The sequence below is a fragment of the Dichomitus squalens genome, assembly GCF_000275845.1.
Source record: "Dichomitus squalens LYAD-421 SS1 unplaced genomic scaffold DICSQscaffold_5, whole genome shotgun sequence".
In the NCBI taxonomy this organism is placed as follows: Eukaryota; Fungi; Basidiomycota; class Agaricomycetes; order Polyporales; family Polyporaceae; genus Dichomitus; species Dichomitus squalens.
The window spans coordinates 1,045,557-1,066,768 of NW_006766887.1; the positions used below are offsets into that span (position 1 = coordinate 1,045,557).

Genomic DNA, 21,212 nt, shown 5'->3' on the forward strand with positions numbered 1-21,212 from the left:
CGTTCATGCGATGCGTTCTTTGCGTTCCGCTCTCGACTACCCCACGCACCCACCGTCTCTCTCCGAGAGAATCTCTGCCAATTCATTCAAGGTATCCGGATCCCGAATCCTGCTGTCAGGGTTGGTCCCCCTTGATACCCGACTGCGGAATATATGCATACAGTCTGCGCCGTCCCACCTCAATCTGTCAAGGCTACTCTTGGACGCCAATCCTACGGATCCTATTGGCATACGCGCTCGCGGCTCCGACGTCGGGTTATCGTTCGCAGCGGGACTCAGTACTCAGGGTCGGCGTGTTGCCAATTGCAGGGTATGGACCAGCGAGCAAGCAAGCTTTTGGCTTCATCCCTCACACCCCCGCTTCGCCTTAGTCGTTGACAGCATGCTCGCAATGTTGCCGCCTTTGCTCACAGGTCCTCCCAGGCTCGCCGGCGCTGAGACTTGCCTCCGGTTCTCTAAGCGTTGTCTCCGACTGACCTCTTATGCTTCGTCTTTCTTCGCAGGACACCGATGTCGCGCAGGACGATCCAGGGCTGGACCTAGCTCTATCCGGATCCAAAGTTGCCTTTCGGACTCCCAGCTGCATATGTCGCACTCCCGCGCCAGACGACCCCGTTGTCTTACCGCCACCCGGGAGTGTGCGCTGCCCCCTGGTCGCTCTCCGGCGTGGTACCTCGCGGTCGAAGAAAGTTGCAAATGGCGGGACCATAATACCTCGCCTTTCCCTCGCCCGGGTGCGCATCAGTTTCATCTCCGTCTTCTTGACTACTTGCGGGACTGCCCGCCTGCCGCCCTGTCCCACAGTCCATCGCGCGGTGTCCGTATCGGTGCATGTCTTTGCGGCGTCGCAGGGCTTCGGCTGGTGCTCGGTAGGCGTAGACGCAGACGCGACGAGGCATCGGCACACCATACTGGCCGACGTCCCAGACCCACGCGCACGCGCACTCACACACACGCACGGACGGGGGTCGCGCGCTGCGCGCTTGCCTGTGTCTGTGTGCTTGTTGCGCGGTCGTTCGTCCGCGTCACGCAGCCCTCAGTCGCCCCTGCGCATCCGCGCGCATCATGTCCCGGTGCCTTCGTGGCGACCCGGCGCACACGTCCATGTCCATGCCCACACCCAATAGCGGGCTACCAGCGCCACAGCGAGGCGCGGCGGTGGGTACGCCATCTCGATCGAGCCCCCGAAATACCTCCCCAGGGAAGGCGGAGGAAGCGCACGGCGGTGCTCGTGGGGGCTTGGCCGATGCTTCGGTGCTCAGGCCGGCCTGAACAGTTGGCCGTCGACGCTCGCGTACGCGTCGTTCTCGAGGCTCGCTGCGAAGCGCTCCCAGGCGCCAAGAGCGGCCTCACAGGTGCTGTCCACCCTGAGTAACAGCAGCACGGCGCGTCTGGCAGCGAGTCCTGACTTGGCTTCTTCTCTGCGAACCGTCCGCGCGCTCACGCTCACGCTCATGCCCAGACATCGTTTCGCCGATGCCCATTCACGGCAGCTTCTCGCACGGCGAGCCTTTGGGATTATCTGGCGAGTTTCGACAGTGCGCACGCGGACGAACGACCCGGGCCTCCGGGCCCTCGAACTGGGAAGCAGGGTCTTCAAGTTGGCGATACATGTATTCCAGCGCGCGTCGTGTACGTGCGTGCAGGACATGCCCTGAAGGTATGCCGAGGTTCTACCCTGTCTATGTGAGCGGACGTGAAACTTTCTCGGTTTCGCATCCAGGGGCATGAGCGTGGTACGTCGGTTCTCACCGCGCTACTTCGACGAGCTTTGCCGTTTTCCGAATCATCTGGTTTTCTGGCACATTTTGATGAAGGCGTTGGCGCACGACGCGGCGCGGTCCTGTGAGCAAGCGGCGCTACGCGGTCGCACCGAGCGGCCCTCTATCGGCTTGATGCATGTGAGCACCTCTGCGCACATGTCTGCGTACTCATAATAATAGCAGCGAACTGCAGCTGGTCCTCGCGGCGAGAAGTACGCGTTTACGTTGGCCGAAGTCGCTAGTGGTGTCGTCGGCGGCGCTTGCGCCCGACACGGTGGCATCTGCAAGACACGCGTTACGAACTAGGCGGACACGCGATGCAAGACGCTGGAAGTTTGCGCGGGTCCTGTCCGGGAATGGAACTTGTACGTACCGTGACGGCAGCCACGCCGACATCTGCAATACACCGCTTGCGTTCCAAGGTTCACCCCAATCCCCACAGAACAGGTGACCGGAGTCGTAGTGACCAGCGGCGTGCGTACGACGCGCATCGTGCACTTGCGTACAGACGTACAATGAGTCCATGTACGTACTCTCCCCAGTTCCGCGTCCCCGCCGCGGGATCTATCAGTATTCGATGTCCACTCGTTGAATGTCGCTTCCTTCGACTCATCGATTTTTCAGTTCCTTGCAATCTCGGACCTTGGCGCCCGCGACGCCCGCCGTTCTCGCAATTCATATCTGCAGGTTCCTGCGGTTCGCCTTCCTGCGTTCTTGCAAAGTCTCCCATCGATCCCCGTCCCGAGAGCCATTTGGTATGTAGATCGCGCAACGCGGCGTGCGTTCTCAGCGTATCTGGCTGGCGAGCTCCCTTTTCCTCGCATGCTGATCCCTCCGCGCGATCTCCGAGATGACGAGTATGTACGGGCCTCGCACAAGGCAGAACGCGCACGGTCGATCCTCGATATCGATTCGTGCCGATACATCCTGGTGGACGGCGTTCGTGCTCCCTCCATCCGTCTTCCGAGCACCCACCTGCCAGATTGGCAAGTATTTCCCCAGGACAAGGGAGCCTTCCCATCCCTACGGCATCGTGTATGGGGGATCGTGCTTGACGCCAAGCGAGCCTCGATGCGCTCGAAGGCTTTCCAAATCCGAGCCGTCTATACGCTCCCACCTCCGTGCCACTCCTGCCTGGCAGTGGCAGCGTGTGTGCTTGCTTGTCGCGTCTGCCGCAGATTGTCCGCTTGTGAGTAGTCCATTGGCTAGAACTAGCACTGACGCATGCCCCCTGCACCCGTCCTGCTCCAGTGATGCTCTCTGTCCGCCGGTGGCACATTGCTTCCCTTGGCATCCACAAAGCAGTCCCGCGTGCTCTTCGCTCGTGACGTCCGCCGACCCGCACAGAGCCGCTGGGAGCTGCACCGGAGACGTGCAGAAGCACGCGCCGGACATGTACTTTCTTTCCGGCACACGGGCCAGGGAGCCGTTTTCCGCTTTGTTTCCTTTCTTCATCGTCTCTCTTTCCGTCGCGTCTTTGTGGTGCGTGACCACGTTCGAGCCAGCTGATGGGACGCTGTTTCCCACAGCTCCTCCGTTCCGCTGCGAGCGCGTCACCGCCAGCGTCGGCTGTGCGTTTGGGTGCAGTAGAAGCTCTCCCTCCGCACCTTCCACGTCGCGGGGTGGAGCGAGCTAGAAGTCTCGAGCAATCATGCTCGACGGCTTCGGCCCATTATGATTGTTTTCACTCCAGGGTCCTCTCCGAGGCGGACGTCACTGCGGAGCAGTGCATTATGCGTTACCCTCTTTACCTTTGTCCTCGCCGGACATCGTGCGTCCGCGAGTCACACTGACGGCTATATAAGCTTTCATTAGGGTCCGAAGCGCGAAGCCCTCTGCAGCAGGCGCGGGTGAAAATTTGCTGGGGCACCCACGGACTACTTCCGACGATGACCAGCCGCGCGCGCGCGCAGCTCGATGAAGTGGCGACGACGTGAACGTCTGACGGCGCAGGCGCACATACTGGGAACGTCGTATGAGGACGGGGCCACGGCCAAGCCGACGCCCCAAGGGCACTGGGCGAGCGACGAGCCAGCGAGCCTATCTTTGCTTGGCTAGTGCTTGGCCTGCCCCAGGCTTCCCAAACATCGCGCGAGACCCGACGCAAGACAAGGACGTCGCCTCGCACGGTGTGGGGGTCGCATCGCCGAAGATAGCGTCCTCGCGCGCAGCGCGTGCGTGCCGGCCCTGCTGGATGCTGTGACTATGGGAGCGACGAGGGCCGTCGAACGTCACAACAAACGATGGCGCGCACACGGGGTGGAAAGCAGGCACGACGACCCACTCATACAAACTCCCTCCGCCTCGCACCCCTCGAAACTCGGCCCACAGCACGGGCTTGTGAATGCAAGCCAGCACTACAGTCGCCGGGCTGCGGCGCGCACCCACACTCACCGCCGCGTGCACTGGTAGCCAGGCCCCGTCGTTGCTGACACGGATTTACCGCAGATTCAATGCCCAGGGGCCAGCGAACACGTCCCTCGAGTGCGTCGTCGCGATGCGTTCCTCTTCCTCTAAGGGCGACGCCTTCGAAGGCGGCGAGCTAGGGAACGCCTTGGTTTCGCCGCGACATCCGCGAAGAATCCACGGTGCTAGGCCTGGAGGCTTGGACGGGCAGGGCTGCCCCAGCCTGTTCTAATTCCCTTGCTGTCCGCGTTCTGGGAAAGTGGGCGCGTCCTGTGTGTCTTGGGAATGCTGAGGACAATGGATCGATTGGGAAGCAGATGATGGTGTGCATGACACTGTATCGCACGTCCATCCGCCGCCGTGGTGCTTGTTCGATTTCGGAATCCTTTCATCTAACAAGGTGCAGGTTCTTCTTGTTGCACGTCCACAGTTTCTAGGTTGTTGCGGCTGACAAAATACTCACTGCCGCAGGCCTCTCCCACGCATTACCGCAGGCTACCACCCCAAGGACAGTCAGCTGGCACGCCACAGCGCCTCTACGCTCTCTCCATCTTGCACTCTTTTTCTCATCCGCTGGCGCCAGGGGCGGGGCAGACGGTCGCCCATGATGCAAGGCGTTTTGCCATGATGCGTCCGATGCTTCTACGCCGGCGGACTAGCCCAATGCCCTCCATGGGAGCCCGAGAGGCATCGGGCTCCCAGCGCTTGGGGTATGATGCGTAGAAGGCGTTTGTGTGTCCGCTGGGAACGCAAGCTGCCCCGTTGCAGTTGCATCACGCTCAGGCCTGGAGTGGCATGGCTGGGAACGCGAACCGCTGCAGGCGCTATACCCACAACGACGACGGTCCTGGTCAGTCTTAGGCTTGGTAGTCGCGCCCGGACGACACTCGCCTTCCCGAAGTTCCATATTCGGCACGACACTCAGGCCGAGGCACGCTCGGGAGTTGTCGCAGTGCGCTTGGCGACGTATGTCAGAGACGTGTCTTGACCAGTCTAGGTGAGAAAGTTTGGATGCTGGGTTATTGTGGCAGCGCTGCGGCTGACGGCTGGTGGCGAGGGAGGGGCGCGAATTTTTCAGTATAGATCCGGATATTCGCACATACCGCAGCATTTTGTCCGTGCTCTCATAGCCTCGTGTCCGCATAATATGACAAACATTGAAGGCAGACTGCGCCACTCAAGGAATTGATTCAGGATACGAAAGGCGTGAGCATGTATGTGAACACGGACGGTGAAAATGCGATGCTTACGACTGATACGATGCTCACGGCCGCTTTGAATTGCATGTTGATCGACCGCTCAAGATGTATAATGGTAACGCAGGCCCTGCAGTGGACACGATCAGAACAGTACCAGCGGTACTTCTTGTCGAAATCCCCGTTCTCGCGAACATAACACTGTTGAGCCCAGGGCGCTCTACGTCCTCTCAATCGCCATAACATCGAGATCGTTTCAGTGATCATTGCCTAGAACGCAGGGGAAGACATGTGTGGGAGCCCGGCGGGAGGTTAGCAACTCCTGGCAAGTCGGGGTGGCTTGGCGCCGCCGGGACTCCCGGAAGACATTGTTTCTTTCGAAAATCTGGCCTGGGAACGAACATTTGCTGGTTGCAACTTGCGACAGAGGCCGAGTGATAGCTTGCTTGTTGCGCGTTCTGTGCCGACGCGCGTATTTTGTGGTCGCCTGTCATATATCATGAGATATCCCATATTCATGAGGTTCGACAATGTGTCTGCATAGGCACGTCTACCCAGCCTTCGAAGGCTTATGGACGAGCTACGCGCAGGCTCATTACTATCTATGATGAAGAGCGCATGCTGCATCGTAGTCACTGCTACAACACCTATCTCGTTGGGATCGTCAGCGCAGGACCATGTGTACTATGCAAAGGAATGCGGCGCATAGCAACAGGCGCCTGATTAATGTCGACAGGACGTAAGTACCTGTAACTCACATACTTCGATGCGTTCCCATGCGGGCGTCATGTGCGTTTGCAGTCATCAAAACATGCGTTGCAAATCGATGCGCTAAGCTCACCGTTGAGGACTAGCGTGCGTCGGGAGTGCGGGGAGTGCGGGGAGGACTGAGAAGAACATGGGAGAGTTGACTACTGACCTGGCACGAGACAGAGACGCGCTGCTGCAACATCAGCCTGATTGGTGTTTGCACGTTTGTCGCGCGGTAATCGTGGCGGACGAGACACCGAGGAAATGGAACCTTGAAAAGGAGGTCAAATTGCGGATGTCATTCTGTTCGTCGATGCCATCGCGCTAAGGGGGCGGTAGCGGGGCAGCTGACATTGACATATAAATGCGCGACGTGAGTGGGGGTAGCGGCATCCACCATGTATTCTAGTGGGAATTGTAAGACGTCGGGGCTCGGTCCCGAAAGTCGGCAAGGAACACGCGCCGCAGATATTTAGATGAAGATCAAAGGCTCTCCCCCTTTCGGTAAGTTCAGCGGCCAATATCTTGACACTTTGACTAAGTGCCGCACCAATACCATTGATCTAGTATGATTGTGTACCGGTACTCGTTGGTGGCTAGAGTGCGGAGCAGACCTGATACAGAGACGCCATGAGTCTCCCAGAGTCGTAGAGGCACGGACGCTGCGATGGCGAAGGCGCACAATATATCCCGATTAAGGGCAAAGAAGGTACCAGCCGACACGCCTGAGAGTCGTGCATGAGTAAAAATGGATACAAGGCGGGCCAGCTGAGCGGGCGTGTGCTGACCCAACGTCATGGCACGGCACGCACGTTGCCCCTGCGCTTGGATATCCAGATAGACGGTTCTTAACGCTGGTGGTTGTGAATAGTCGCGCGGAAAGTCGACTGAAAGTTCAGAGATGAAGGCATGTTGGGAGGAAGTGCTGAATTGAGGACCGAGGCCTGCCTAGATGGAGCCCCCGCCGCATTTAGTGTCATGAATGCTGGTAGCAGTTCCTATCGATGGCGTGCATGAGAGCGTTGAGTGTTGTCGAACGTGCAGCGAGGAGCGGAACGGGGAAGAGATCAGTCCAGCTGATACGCGGAAGGCGAGAGCGCGCGGACCGCAGGAACGACACAGGTCGTGTGAGGGCCGGACTTTTTCGCATTCAAGTCACTGGACTGCCGCCCGAATACCGCCAGCTTCTCGATTGCGACCCCATGGCTACGGCCAGATATCTTCCCGCGCGCACGTAGAGACAACCGGCGGAGAAGAGCTCGAGCTATAAGGGAATGGAGAGCCAACAATAGCTTGAGTCGCATATAGCGCGCCTGTGTGCCACAACTGGCCACAGCACATGAACCCGAAAGCGGAGTCCGACCGGTGGGCACAGAAGGTTCAATAGCAAAGGATGCACCGGCCCAGCCGAACACCTCGACACGATGCAGGCCAACGGCAGCGTCGCTTCCCAGAGATCGTTTGACTGGATGAGTTCCTATGCCGGCCCAAAAGGGAGTGGATGAGAGATCCGTGGCGATATCCTGTGCCCGTGGAATTGTCGGGGATACCTAGCAGTTGAATAAGGAAGGCCGCAGAAGCATCCTGGCCAAAATCCGGGAGAGCGCCTGCCATGAAGCCTCAGACCTCATGCCCGATACGAACTTCTGGAGGGATGCTAAGTAGAGGACGGCCCATCGGCCCTTACGGACCTTGTTGCCCGATCCGTTCGTCTCCCGAAGGCCATTATCCTTGAACGAGTGAACAAATTTGGTAACTCATCAGTCACCAAACGACAGATACCGAGGTCGAAGACTCTGGTCGTACCTCGGAGAAACGCTCAGATATCCGTGTGTATCACCTCTCTTAGATGAGAAGAGACACACGGAATAGTAGTACAGAACAAGGCTTGCTTGGCTGAACAGACAGGTCACGCGCGAGGTTCTCCCGTCTCGAGGGAACATAGAGCGGGATCGCGCGCGTGCATCTTCTGGCAATTTGAAGTTTGCCAGATACTGGGGAATGATGAGTCGGGTCAGAAGAAGTAGAACCAGGCCGGCGGAGGTTACGTACCTAAGAGGGCGTATGGTGTATCTCCGGCTACCCGGGTGAGCATTCGGTCCGCAGAGGTGCATCATCTGAATGTCTAGCCGCAATATGCAGGCTTCCGGATAGCTAGACATGCCGACGTAACCCACGATGCGAACGGTCCTGGTGCGCACAACCGCCCTGTGCGTGCGTCATAACCGACGAAAGGGTATTAACAGTGTGGTCAGATGTTGCCAATACTGCTTCCTTCGGCCAAGACGGAATGGACAAGTGTTACTCACCTTTCGGCTGAGGGAATGCCGGTGAAGTGTCGGTGGTATTCGCTGGTAGTGCGAGGCACAGTCACACAGGTAACGGGAGCAAAAAGGCGAAGATACATTGCAGGGATGGGGCATGGTGTCAAACACGGTGTAGGTGATGAGCTCTGGCAGGGGATGTAGGACGGAAATCAAGCCATAAGCTCATATGACGTCAATAACTGTGGGCCACAACCTATACCGAGAGTTAGCTTGTCATTGATGACGCGGAGGAGGTTGTGCTGAGTACTCACGCCAGAAACCCCAAAAGTGTCTGCAGGACTGCGCCAATGAGTGGGATCCATCTGTGTACACGCCTTCAGTATACCATGCTGAGACGTCTGAAGGAGTAGATGAGGATCATGAGCGAAAGCTGAGACTGCCCGCGACGGCATGGGTCACATCGTGAAATCGCAAGGAGCAAGGGACGCAAAGCCAAGACGGCACATACTAGGCCCCGCGCAGCACAGGAGATCGACTGAGAAGGAGATCCGAAATGAGAATATCCTTCCCTTCAGACAACACAGGAATTGGTATGTTCACCTAGCTTGTCAAGTGCACTGCTCCAGATAGTGTCTCATCCGCAGCGCACTAGCAAGTCCGCTTCGACCAGAACGATAGGCTGGCAGGACTCTCAACGACCAACTTCTACCCCAACGTAGTCGGTCGCTCTCCATCGCGCGAGCTTCGACGTCATCGTTCTGGAGCAAAGAGAAGAGTGCGAACAAGAAGAGGTACGCACGTTGACATATGATACTTGCCCGCTTTGTACAGTCCCGCGAGGACATATCCGATAATCGCCGAACCGACTACCGCCCCTCCCAAGGCGAACGTCGCAAACAGCATGAACACCAGCACCGCAAACGTCAATCTCGAACGTGTCTCGTTCTGCTTAGCCGGTGCGCGCGTCGGCAGCCGAAGCTGACTTCGGCCACCAGCCCCGAGTTGTCGGCCATAACGTCTCAAGGGGATGTTCTCGCTTTCGGCACTTCGAAAGGACGGCCCCCCGCTGGCAATTCCTGGCCGTACTTTGTATCCTCTGCGATTAGGCCTACGAGGAGGAAGGGAGAGGTTGAAGAAGGCGTAGGCACCGCAGATTATAAAGGATGGTACGTAGAGGACGAGTGTCCAGTACAGCGTGAAGCGGAACACGTCTGTATGAGCTCCTTGTGAGGTGCCCTTCCTGGTCAAGTGCCGTGACATGGGGACAACAACGCACCATAAGGATGACTCAAATACCTGCCTTTCCGTTGGACGGCATCGCGGTGATCTAATGGAAAGAGCTCGACAAGTGGGTCATATAGCGAGGGCCAAGACGGGGTATCCGACATCGCTTGAGAGGGGGTTACAAAAACTCAAGGAGCAGCATGACAACAATTATGACAGTCGCCAGAAGGTGGAAGTCGCAGAACAAGGGCATGCTCGACGTCCGCATGCAGCGCTCGTCTGCTGCGGAGTGCTTCGCCCAATATGGCAACCTTTGTCGTACAGCTACGCACGTACCACATAACCCCACCCGTTGACTAACCCGTTATCAACGCCATGGCTCTTCCCACTGCTCAATATCTGTGATCACCTGAGATACGAAAAACATTCATATTTGATCGGTGCTAGCCATCCTTTCTGATGTGCTACTACTCATTGAGAGCATTGGGTAGAGGTATACTCCGGTCTAACGTGGATGCCACTCTCAGGCAGCTCTTCTCTTCTCTCTAGCGCAAAATGGGCAGGCGCAAATGTTTACAGAAAGCCAGGTCAGCTTCCGACGTCGCAATCTCCCCAATCCTCGCACGGGACCCAGCGAGCAAGGTAAATCTCAGTCGAACCAATTGATGTCTCAAAAGGAGAGATACTAAGGGTTAGCGACGATCCTACCCAAGTGGGGACCAGCTTAGGGACGTCCGCATATATATGATGGAATAAGGATATTGTTCCTGCAAGTTCAACCGAACCTACAGATTGCACGAGCCTCCAGATCCTCCACCGTCAACGCTCGATCCAACACATCGTAGGCTAACATCTTCGTGGAAAACACGAGAATAGGTCGCACGTTCCCCGCGTTGTCTTCGTCCGACAGTACCGCCCTACGCTTCGCAAGCTCCGCGAGTACCTGAGGTACGCATCCCTGGTCGCATTCAGAATCGTCGATGAAGATGACGCCCCGCCTTGCCCAGTGACAGGGTCCGACATCAACCCAGCCACAAGCAACGGCAACCGCGTCAAGGGTGTTGACATGGCTACCGGTGGGTATAACCGCATGCGACGGGGCTCTCCACAGTGGGCGAGGGGTCCCAGAAGGTCGCGCCATCCAGACAACGGAATCTTGTAGGTACTGATGAAGTGTAGAGGGGATCGCGGATAAAACCACCTGAGAGCCGTCCTTCCCCGACCGCGGCTTGGACGTAGACGGCGGGAGAGCAGGGGAATCATCTGAAATTGCTTCTGTGGCCATCCTCTGAATGACTCCATGTGACTGTTTTGAAGGCGGGAAAGGGTCTTGTAATACTGCCTGACGAGGGGAAGACTGGGGTGTTTTCAGACCATTTGCTGGATGTGGTAGATACGCTGCAGATTGATGCGCGGGGTTATGCTCCAGGGCGGAGGGAGGCGAAGGCGAAGGCGAAGGCGAAGGCGAAGGCGAGGATGTCGTGAGCCCCGACGTCTGTCGCAGGGGAGAATGGGACGCGGCTACATTGGTCACGGAGCCTAGCCGGGACGATCCGAGTCTCACGCTGAGACCCTTGGCGCCCCCAAGCCTGTCCAAGTTCTCTGCGTTCTGCCCTTGAGCCACATTCTCCGTTTTTGCTGACTTGCGCGTCGGCGCTGGCCCTTGAATCCGCGCCCTCTTCGTTGGGCTACCCCTCCCACTCGCCTTTCCGTCGACCACCTCTAGCTTCTCGATCCATAGCGTCTCCACCTGCTTGCGCTTCCTCGGGCAGCGCACGCCCGGGGATGTCGGCTCGTCTGGACGGAACGTCCTCTTGACCCAGTCGTCCTCCGCCTTGCCTGGACGATCGCGACCGACGACTTCACGAGCGATGTGCTGGAACTCGGCAAGGCTCGTGCCATCAACCCATGGCCGGTCGGAGGGGCGGTAGATTTTAAATATGCGGGGGAAGCGCAGTTCATAGAACTAGCCAAGTACACCAGTCAAGAGGAACAACAATGGCGGAGGAAGCGAGAGGTACGAACCATATTGCCTTGTGCTTTCGTGAAGCCGGCACCGAAGAGCTCCGCTAAGAGCGGTCGTTGGAGGAAGACTGCAGGAGGAGAGAGTCTAGGGGATAGATTATAGATGTATGGCAATCCCTCGATGGCTTGCTGGAAATATCGTGAATGAGCCCACAGGTGTGCTAAGTCTTAAAGTCATAATATACCTGAGGTCGACACGGAATAGGATCAGAGCTCTTGATCATAAAATTGAGCTCTTCAAGCCCTTCGCGGCTCAATCCATATGACGAGTTGAAGATGACTTCGAAACAAGGCTTGTGGGATGGCTATATGCGCAAGTTATCAGCGACCGATGTCAGTGCAAATGAGATCGGAGACGCACGTCCGTGCTGATCATATCGGCATTCGCTAGCGCCGCAAAGTAGAACGTGGTGTACGCGGCAGGTGGCACTGATAGTTGTAGCCCCGTCAGCTGGCAAGGATGACAATAAGGACGAAAGTGCGCACGAACCACGCAGTTCCCGAGCTCGGTCTTTCTCCCAAGACGCACCAACGAGGACGAGATCAACGGTATCACCATGACCGCTGATGTAGTCACGCTTAAGCTGCACACCGCGGACGAGGTCAGCCGCGCAAGACCCAACGGAGCGTGGCAATAATGTTACTTGCCTTGACCCAAGGCCACCGTCTCTCATTGTATGTAGCTGCGTCAGCTTTGAGAACGGCACCCTCCTGACGGTCAGCGATGAGGCTCGCGAAAGCTCTTCTGAGCGGTTCCTCCGCATCTGTGTGTCTCATATCGATGCAGGTTCTCTCCGCAAACATTGCATATCCGGGGGAGAGATGTAGCGTTCGCTCGAGGATGTTGCGCCTTTCCGCGTAGGGGATTGAAAGGAGCGAGACACCGTTGAGCAAGAGTATATCGAAGAAGACCAGGGCGAGGTGTCGGGTACCGCCATCCGAGCCATTTGAGACGAGCGACTGTTGAGAATTCCTGCAAGATGTCATTGCCGAGAAGGACAGGGTCAGTTAGATCCAGGCACTCACATCATATCCTGAGTAGAAGAAAGCACTGGAAGGGGTGTCCTATGACGCACCCCTATGGCGGTGCTAGCAATAAGACTTCTGATACGCCAAAACTCTGCAAACGTCTTTTGTGAGTGACGGTCCTTCGAGCCCGCAGAAACGCCGTGGCACGCTGACCGTCGATACGACCAAGTGTCTCCGAGAACGCAACCATCTCAGCTTCAAGTATGACGTCCTTCGTGATTGAAGGTTCCATTCCCGTGGATGGCCTGACTCCGCCCGCAGACATGCTCGATGGTCGGGGGAGACCTAGGGCATCGCATATGATCCTGCACAGCAACTCAGCATAACGGCATGGGTAATAAAATTTTCAGCGGCGTACCCATGGACACCTGCGCGGTCGAGAGTAGAGTCTCTGCCACTCTTGCTAAAAATCTTGATGCAAGGCAGACCGTCCTCATCGACTCGTACATGGATCTGTGCGCGTTCTCCGTCATACTTCGATTCAACCCAGACCTTATCCGCGCCCTTCATGACGCGCAATGCTTGAGCTGCGCCTTGGCCTTTGACACATTTGGGGATCTGTTCCCGAGACGTGAGCATATCCGCACGGGAGGACGCACACACCACCGACCTGGACTGGGGTTCCAAAAGCGGGCGCAGGTAGCGACTCGCCGGCTTTGAGGCTCTCGAACGTCCGCGCAGCATCCTCCAAGTTCGCCCGACTCTTGAAGATCAGCGACATGCGGCCAGTGCGATCCCAAGCGTGCATAGCGGCCTCCTTGGTGAGCATCGTGACCGCATTACTTTTGTACTGCAGCAACGCAGCCGTGTAGTGGGTGGCGGACAGAGGCAACGGGTAGAGCAGAGGTCGAAGGTCCTTCAAGATGATCTGAGTCACAACCGCACCCTCCGCAGGCGTCAACGACGCATATATAGAGGTCAGGATAGCCTCCCGGGTCCGTCCGGGGGCAGCCACGGAGAATGAGGCGCGTACAGAGTGGTCCGAGAAAGCGCACTTGGATGCGAGTTCGGTGAGAAGCGCATCAATCTGGTTGAGAGAGACAGCTGTGGTGGAAGCTTGTGAATGGTCCGTCGCAGCCATGACGGCGGAAACCTCGTCACCAAGACATCCAATAGCACCCTCATCGTTCCAGTTCTTGAGCCGTTCTCCCCTACCATCCGTAGCGCTTGACACTCCAAGTACTCTGACAAGATGCTGGGCCAAATGAGCCTCTTGCATGCCAAATTTCCGACGGCCGTCTTCTTCCGGGAACAGGAACCGGAACACGATTGTGGTAGTATCTGGTGGTATTGGCGAATGCCGGTCATACAGAGCTGCCACCCATCGCTTGAAAGTCTTGTATGCTGGTGTATCGAGGTATCGGGTGTCCGGTGGCTGCTTCTCCGACGCCCTGTGCGGCTTTATCTTCGCTATGGCGTTCACTAGCTCGACGAAGCTACGGGTTTGAGATGAGTTGTGGGCGATTTGACCGTAACATGTAAAACTCACAAGGATAAGGGGATTCCCGCTTCCCCGCTGGGTGTGGTCATGTGAAGTGCTCAGTGCACACTGCAGATGAGGCAGTTGGATGGGCGTCCTGAGAAGCGAGGAATTTTGAGTACCGGCTCGGAATTTGCCGTTGTTCTGGCACACAAATCTCAAACTGACACACCGTCCGGACCTTGCTACAATGAAGGTCAGCACAATTGCTCCGGCATGTTAAATGTCGACGCGGCGACAGCAAGACAAGACGCTGCCGCAGTCCGACAAGTACTGGCAACCTCGGCCTGTGACAGACTGTCGCGTCACATCAGTGTCAACACCACGCGTTTCCGTTCAAACTTCACGCGCTGTTGCGCGTCTACAGGTGTGCCACCGCCGGTGCCCACTGCCAGCTCGCGGAACCACGTCAGTCTGCATCATTCCAAGTACTGGTAACATCCGCATCATGGACCGTTGTTGGTGGATCATGCATAGATGCTATCTACGGAGACACATACTGCTCACAAGCCGTCAATAGAGGGCGCGGATTGCTGCTAGTGGGTTCTATACTAGAGGCCATCTGCAGAGACTTCAGCCAATTGCGGTGGTGTGATCGTCTCGAGCCCCTCACCAAGACTGACCTCGTTGCGAACTGCGGTGTGAGTGACTGGCTTACTATTCCTCTTTCTCTTATTTGACCTGGACCATTAGCTCATTGATAGCAGCATTCGCTTATCGCTGAATATTTGCAAGGTGGTCGTGTGCTGCGACGGCGCGCTGCTTTCTTTCATACACCTTGCAAACGTTTTGGATGTCGATTGTGAGTATGTATACAGACGCCCCGTAAAATCCCGCGGAGATCGCAGACGCAATCATCTACTCTCTAACCGGCGATTTAGCGATGGGATTTGCCTCCGGACATCTGACGGACCCTTCGCAACTGTGCCCTCGTATGCAGCGACTGGCTTCCCGCCTGCAGACATGTACTCCATCTTGGAGATGCACAGAGACGATACCTCCTGCCTCAGAATCGGACAGTACCTCGTCTACGCTGGTAGGTCGAGTTCCAGACATGGAAAAGCACTCTTTCTCCGTCGACTAGATGCGGTGCCCACCCAGCCCCAACAGATATGGGGCGTTCTCCTTGTTTCCGTCTCTTTCCCATCTCGTTCTTGTGCATCGCTGTTCGTCGTCCTTCTGCGTATTCAGGAAGATGTCGTGGCTTTGCCTGCATTGACAGACGTTGACACGTCCACAACCGACGCTACATTCCCTGTATACGTCCTCCACCCCGCGGGCCCTTGTCCCTCTGTTGCTTCAGTGGCTCGCCTGCACGCCATCGCTGACAACGCTTACGAGGATGCGCTGCTTTCCGGGGCGCGACTTTCCGATCGCTCGCCCGCAAGATGACGAAGGGATGTACGAAATCGGATGCTATCTCCGAATGTTCGATCTTAGTATCGTTGATGCTCACCATAGCCTGACTTCATGTCCATGTACGTAGAGGATACTCTTGCGGCATCGTTATCAATAGACCAATCACATACATCTGAGCTCGCTACATCTCGTTCAACCACTTTCTTTGCCATCGACACTGAACGGGAGCACTGGGCTGACACAGCGCAGGTTCTATCTGTCCTCTTCCCGCTGATATGTCGACATCGATGATCGCGTACTGGAAAGGGTAGACTGTTTGGTCGAGGAGGGCGGTGAACTGAAGGCGACGGGGATAGACGGTCAAGAATTCTTAGATCCCCTCTTCGAGCAAGAAATCTTCAAGGAGTCCGATAGCCCGACCTTCTCGATTCGCGGGTCACAGGAGACATTGGACCCCCTCAGAGGTCAGACTCTGGAATGCATATAGCGCAAGCTACCGAAGCTACATGAGCAAGGAACTACGTGTTCGTGCTTCTTCACTGTTACTTCGACGAGTAGCACCCCTCCACCGCCCTCCCATGCCCGGAGGAGTCAAGGGTATCCCACTATTGAGTCAGGATCAAATATCGAGGCCGTCGGGAAGGAGATGACCACGCCAGATGATCGAGACCATGGTTTCTTGTCACAACCCGTTTAGTGCTTGCGAAGCGAAGCCCGAAAGTCAGGAGTTAGATCTCGAGAATACACAAGACTGATAAACGCCCTACTGCAGTGATTCCCATATACTATATTCTCGGGGAGAAAGATCGTTTCATTACAGTTGAGCATAACTTGTTGTATGAGGATTCGTCAGGATGAGTCGGCGGAATGGTTGAATTGAGGATAGATGGCAACCCACAAGGTCGGCTAGTTCATAACACGAACTTACAGTATTCCGATCTCGGCTGGACGAACTCCGGCATTAGGAGGCAATATGAGATACATCGTAGATGCTAGTTGATGCGCGTAAGACTTTTCACTCCATATCAAAAAGCAGCACCTCAGCGACTCGATCGCCCACGTTCTCGATAGTCAGCTCATCCCCAGATGCAGCCATTACGTATGCGCCATCGCCTTCCTTCAGGTCCAAGGGACCACCTTCAGCACCCAGTACGCGTACATGCGCACCGGTCGATAGCTTGGGATTGTATCCCGACGTCTGCACCACGTGCAGGTACCCCTTGCGGGACGTCGACGCCGACGAGAACGCATGCGAGACCTTCGCGGCAGGGGAGAGAAGCGTCGCGAACAGATTCAGGGGTGAGTGCACGGGAGCGGGTCCAGAGGCTTCGCGCTTCTCTTCTACGCCCTCGGCTCCGACAGGGGCGACGACGTGTGCCCAGCGGTCCTTCTTCTCGTCGTCGTTGAAGTGACGGGTGAAGTACTGAGGAGCGAGGCCCCGGGTGGAAGGCAAGCTCCAGATCTGGAGGAAGTGTACCTGCTTGTCGCCGTGGGCGTGTTCGCTGTGGCGAATGCCGGTTCCTGCGGAGGTCATTTGGAGGTCTCCGCGTTTCATGATCTCGATATTGCCCATGGAATCGCGGCTGGAATACATACCAAGATCAGTCCGGAGACATAATTCTCGACGATGAGTGGACATACTGCTCGAGTTCACCGTTGACTATATAGGAGAATATCTCGAACTCGCGGTGTGCATGAGTGCCAAAACCGGTCTTGGGCTCGACGCGGTCTTCGTTGATGACCCGGAGAGAGCCGAAGCTGTCATGGCTCGGGTTATGGTAACTAGAGAGCTTGTCAGGGCGAGTAGCATGAACAATCTCTCAACTTGCCTAGCAAAGCTGAAGGTATGGAACGTTTTGAGCCAACCGTGATCGGCGTTGCCGCGCTCCGTGCTGTAACGGGGGACGAGCTTCATAGCGTTAACAGAAGTGGATGAGAAGCGTTTGAGAAGCCTAGGCTGATTGGGCAAAACACGAGTAGACTGCAACGATCGGAGGAGAGACAGCTTGGCAGAGGTCGTTTTGCTTGTCGAGTCTGGTCTTTCTGAGGTGTTGTGATGACGGTTCTGGCCGTTCGTGTCCCTTATATACCCTCATGGACTGATGACGTGGTATTGCGCATGAATCATCTTCAGTCCATTCACGATACGGCGTTGACAGAGCAGAGGCCTTGATTTCCATCGTGGATTCCCTTTCTGAGGCGGCCGATACCCACCAGGCGACACCCCGCGCCCGTAAGCTTATCTAATCGATTTTGCCGACGCCTGCTCAGCCCGGCCTTAGCATGAGCGCCTCACCATTTCCGGTCTTGCAGCCTTCACGCTCTTCATTTCTCTGCTTCATCTCCTTACGGGTTGACTACTGCTGCTGACCATTGACAATGGCGACTTTACTCCCGCCCCCGAAGCGACAAAAGGTCTACCATGGTGTTCCCGAGCCAGAGAAGGAGGCACCGAAGCCCGCGCCGCATGTCGTCGTGCAATTTGTGAACGAGGAAGACGGCGAGCCTCTTGCCCCCGCCGTGAACCTACCCGCAAATGTCTCAAAAGAAGGTCTTGAGGCGATTGTGAACAAGCTGAACACGAAGGTTAGTAGACATATCAATCTGAGTCTCGAGATGTCGGTCTCAGTGAATTCGCTTCATTTCTCGTGCATTCCGTTTTGACCAGTTGGTGTTAGGATGAAGACCCAGTACCGTTTGCATTCCATGTATCTCTGCCGGCCGACGACCAGACAGCCGGTGCGCCTACGCGCATAACAATCTCAAAATCTATCCAAGAAGATGTGTTATCGCATCCTTTGCATGCTTTCACCCCAGAAGATGTCTTCATAATCCACTGCTCTCCCCAGGCTGTATTCAAGGTCCGTCCAGCCACAAGATGCTCTTCCACGTTGTCTGGTATGTATTTCTTCGTATCAAATCTCGCTTTCGGCTCCCTCAAATCACTGGAGAGTCGGAGTTTCACTTGTCCCAGTATATGAAACAGCGCCTTACATTTGTGGAGTCTTGAGCGAAGTGGCTAGTGTCGCTTTCAACGAGCTCCTGCGTTCGTAACTGTACTCGCCTCACGAAAGGAAGGAACGCTTCACAGGATATGTCACTTCAAGTCACATGCGCATCTAGCACGTTCTGTGGCTAATGCGACCCAGTGGCTATGTGCTCTACGACCAGCTTCTCTGTGTCAGAGGCTCGTGGTGTTACTGGACCCGTATTTACTAATATCCTCATTGCGCTCGAACAGGCCACACCTCGCCGATCCTCTGTGCGTCGTTCTCGCCAACCGGTAACCTTCTCGCCACAGGTTCGGGGGACTGCAACGCACGGCTATGGGACCTGTTTACCGAGACGCCCTCGCACGTGCTGTCCGGACACAAGGGTTGGGTACTCTGTGTTGAATGGGAAGCCATGGAGAGGAAGCTTGCAACGGGCGGGCACGACGGACATGTACGTAATACCTTTCTCGCGACGTTCGCAATCATGTACGGAGAGCTGAATTCACGGGTGGTTTCGACAGGTCCGGTTATGGGACCCAAAGACCGGAAAGCCGATTGGCGACGCTCTCAAAGGCCACACAAAATGGGTCACCTCCCTGTCTTGGGAGCCGATACATCTGTGAGTCCACACTCTCGGGCACATCTCTGGACGCGGCCTCGCCGACACCGGACTTTTCATAATAGGAACCCATCCGCCCCACGCCTTGCTTCGTCCTCGAAGGATGGAACGGTTCGTGTATGGTCGACTCTCGTACGTCAGTGCGAATACGCACTCGGAGGACACACTGCCAGCGTAAATGTTGTTCGGTGGGGTGGCGGTGGTCTGAATGGCAAGGGTGTGCTGTACACCGCTTCGAGCGATCGGACTGTCCGGATATGGGATGCGAACGGGGTGCGTCACCACTCGCAAACCTTCATGTGTCCGCCCCCCTTGTATGACTCATGCTCTCTGTGATTCTTTTGGCCAGGGAAAATGCTTGCATATCTTGAAAGACCACGCCCACTGGGTCACGACGCTCACACTGAATACCGACTTTGTGCTGCGCACGGGACCTTTTGATCACCTAGGCAAGAAGACCAGCTCGGATAGCGAGGGTACGTTTTCATTGTCCTTGGCGCAGTAGAAACATCCCTGTACTCTCCCACCGGGACATCGGGGTCGCCGTGGACAGTTCCTAACCGTATCTTGCACGTACATCCGTACAGACGATTTTGGGCTGTTCACCGAGCGTATGGTTCTGCAATCGCGGTGTTGATGATCGTAGCTCTCATCTATTTCTCCTCGTCGATTCTTCGCCTTCTATCATGAACGTTTGTGTGAGACGTGCAAGTTGTGCGGACAGGCTAGCTCGTCTCACAGCGCCGTAGTTTCCAGAGATCAACCATCTTCCCTCGGAACTGTGATAGACACTGACCATCTTTCTCACACAGCCCAATCCCTCGCTCTTGCGCGTTACAACAATCTTGTGTCCACAACAGGGGAACTCCTCATTTCTGGCTCAGACGACCACACGCTCTTCCTGTGGTCATTGTTTCCCTCGCGCACCACCTCCGCCGAGGCATCCGCGGCTGCTGCCGAGCGTGGCGGCAAGCTCAAACCCCTCGGGCGGTTGACGGGTCACCAGCGCCAAGTCTCGCACGTCGCTTTCAGCCCAGACGGGCGGTGGGCAGCGAGCGCGGCGTGGGACAACTCCGTGCGCGTGTGGGACGGCCGGACAGGAAAGTTCGTCGCGACCCTCCGGGGCCACATCGCGGCCGTCTACCGCCTCGCATGGAGCGCAGACTCGCGGCTGCTCGTGAGTGCAAGCAAAGACAGTACGCTGAAGGTGAGTCTCCTTTTGCTCGCGTCACCGAACAAGGTTGGCTTTTACGGAAGCGAAACGGGCATTGCGCGCCCCGAGCGGCGTCGGACGCGCTCTCCCTGATTTGCTCTGTCCATTGCTTCCTTCGTGCTTCCCTGCGAACGGATGGTCAATTTGCTGACGGCTCCCGTGCTTGTGCTTCGCTCTTGCAATCGGCGCTGTTCGATGCCATCCTTCGTGACGGCATACGTGCCTGACACCGTCGAATTACCTCCGTTCCCCCCTCGACTGTCTCAACGCGGAAACAGATCTGGGACCTCAAGACGTACAAAATAAAAAACGACCTCCCCGGGCACACCGACGAGGTCTACTGCGTCGACTTCGTCGCCGACAAGCTGGTCAGCGGCGGGCGCGACCGGACCGTGAAGATGTGCGTCGTTCGCTCTCGCGCACCCTCTCGTCATTTCGCTGATGGGTGGCGGCCGGCCGTTGATCTCCGTTGATGTGCGTCCGGTCTTCTGACTTTGCAGATGGAAAAACTGAGCGCAGAAGCGGCGTGTCGACGAGGAGGCTTTCGAGACGCCGTTGCCGGCAATGCGCCTGAGTTGGTGCCGGTCCTAGCGCGGGGTTGGTGCTGCTGCTAGACGTATGTATGGGGGCTTTTGCCGGAAGCGATCGAGGATGGAGGCGAGGGGGAGATGGGCATCAAGGCGGCCGCGTTGGAAGCTGCGAACGAGTCGGAACGACGGGTTGGTTCCATTCGGCGTTACTGATCTGTGGCTCCTGCGTAGTAGTGCACAGTAACTTTGACACCCGCCTCAATCAAGACAAGTGTTTCGAGGTCCTTGCTAGAAGGCTCGACGGTCGTAATTCATCATGGACTGTGGGGATGATCGTTCGTCCCCAGCCTTGTTTTCG

At 56.6% G+C, this 21,212-nt stretch overlaps 5 protein-coding genes across 5 annotated transcripts; 1 reads left to right on the forward strand and 4 right to left on the reverse strand.

The window, feature by feature from the left end:
• Positions 1–1,063: 1,063 nt before the first annotated feature.
• DICSQDRAFT_167474 (uncharacterized protein) lies at positions 1,064–1,456 on the reverse strand (the record flags this gene model as incomplete). The annotated part of the gene is made up of 2 exons (XM_007363053.1): positions 1,064–1,238; positions 1,299–1,456. The coding sequence occupies 2 exons, from the start codon at positions 1,454–1,456 to the stop codon at positions 1,064–1,066; spliced, it is 333 nt and encodes a 110-aa protein (XP_007363115.1).
• Positions 1,457–9,132: 7,676 nt separating this feature from the next.
• Positions 9,133–9,770, reverse strand: DICSQDRAFT_53381 (uncharacterized protein; the record flags this gene model as incomplete). The annotated part of the gene is made up of 2 exons (XM_007363054.1): positions 9,133–9,593; positions 9,659–9,770. The coding sequence occupies 2 exons, from the start codon at positions 9,768–9,770 to the stop codon at positions 9,133–9,135; spliced, it is 573 nt and encodes a 190-aa protein (XP_007363116.1).
• A 527-nt stretch (positions 9,771–10,297) lies between these two features.
• On the reverse strand, positions 10,298–14,190 carry DICSQDRAFT_153372 (uncharacterized protein; the record flags this gene model as incomplete). Its single annotated transcript, XM_007363055.1, has 11 exons — positions 10,298–11,572; positions 11,632–11,760; positions 11,817–11,936; positions 11,993–12,060; positions 12,122–12,215; positions 12,280–12,604; positions 12,658–12,751; positions 12,814–12,965; positions 13,019–13,218; positions 13,256–14,096; positions 14,150–14,190. 11 exons carry the CDS (start codon positions 14,188–14,190, stop codon positions 10,382–10,384), a joined length of 3,255 nt encoding a protein of 1,084 aa, XP_007363117.1. The 3' UTR covers positions 10,298–10,381.
• Positions 14,191–16,370: 2,180 nt separating this feature from the next.
• DICSQDRAFT_133976 (pirin domain-containing protein) lies at positions 16,371–17,637 on the reverse strand. The gene is made up of 3 exons (XM_007363056.1): positions 17,329–17,637; positions 17,141–17,281; positions 16,371–17,082 (listed from the first exon to the last, which is right to left on the reverse strand). Exons 1-3 carry the CDS (start codon positions 17,412–17,414, stop codon positions 16,515–16,517), a joined length of 795 nt encoding a protein of 264 aa, XP_007363118.1. The 5' UTR covers positions 17,415–17,637; the 3' UTR covers positions 16,371–16,514.
• A 172-nt stretch (positions 17,638–17,809) lies between these two features.
• On the forward strand, positions 17,810–21,212 carry DICSQDRAFT_160112 (WD-repeat protein). Its single transcript, XM_007363057.1, has 9 exons — positions 17,810–18,085; positions 18,178–18,397; positions 18,741–18,943; positions 19,014–19,111; positions 19,177–19,384; positions 19,461–19,587; positions 19,924–20,318; positions 20,603–20,724; positions 20,825–21,212. Exons 1-9 carry the CDS (start codon positions 17,879–17,881, stop codon positions 20,835–20,837), a joined length of 1,593 nt encoding a protein of 530 aa, XP_007363119.1. The 5' UTR covers positions 17,810–17,878; the 3' UTR covers positions 20,838–21,212.

Bases quoted from the DNA above. Each gene is read 5' to 3' on its own strand.
- DICSQDRAFT_133976 (XM_007363056.1), bottom strand. From the start codon at position 17,414: ATGAAGCTCGTCCCCCGTTACAGCACGGAGCGCGGCAACGCCGATCAC. The intron at 17,282-17,328 runs GCAAGTTGAGAG...CAAGCTCTCTAG, and splicing joins CATACCTTCAGCTTTGCTAG to TTACCATAACCCGAGCCATG. The intron at 17,083-17,140 runs GTATGTCCACTC...TATGTATTCCAG, and splicing joins GTCAACGGTGAACTCGAGCA to CCGCGATTCCATGGGCAATA.
- DICSQDRAFT_160112 (XM_007363057.1), top strand. From the start codon at position 17,879: ATGGCGACTTTACTCCCGCCCCCGAAGCGACAAAAGGTCTACCATGGT. The intron at 19,112-19,176 runs GTGAGTCCACAC...TTTTCATAATAG, and splicing joins TCTTGGGAGCCGATACATCT to GAACCCATCCGCCCCACGCC. The intron at 19,588-19,923 runs GTACGTTTTCAT...TTTCTCACACAG, and splicing joins GACCAGCTCGGATAGCGAGG to CCCAATCCCTCGCTCTTGCG.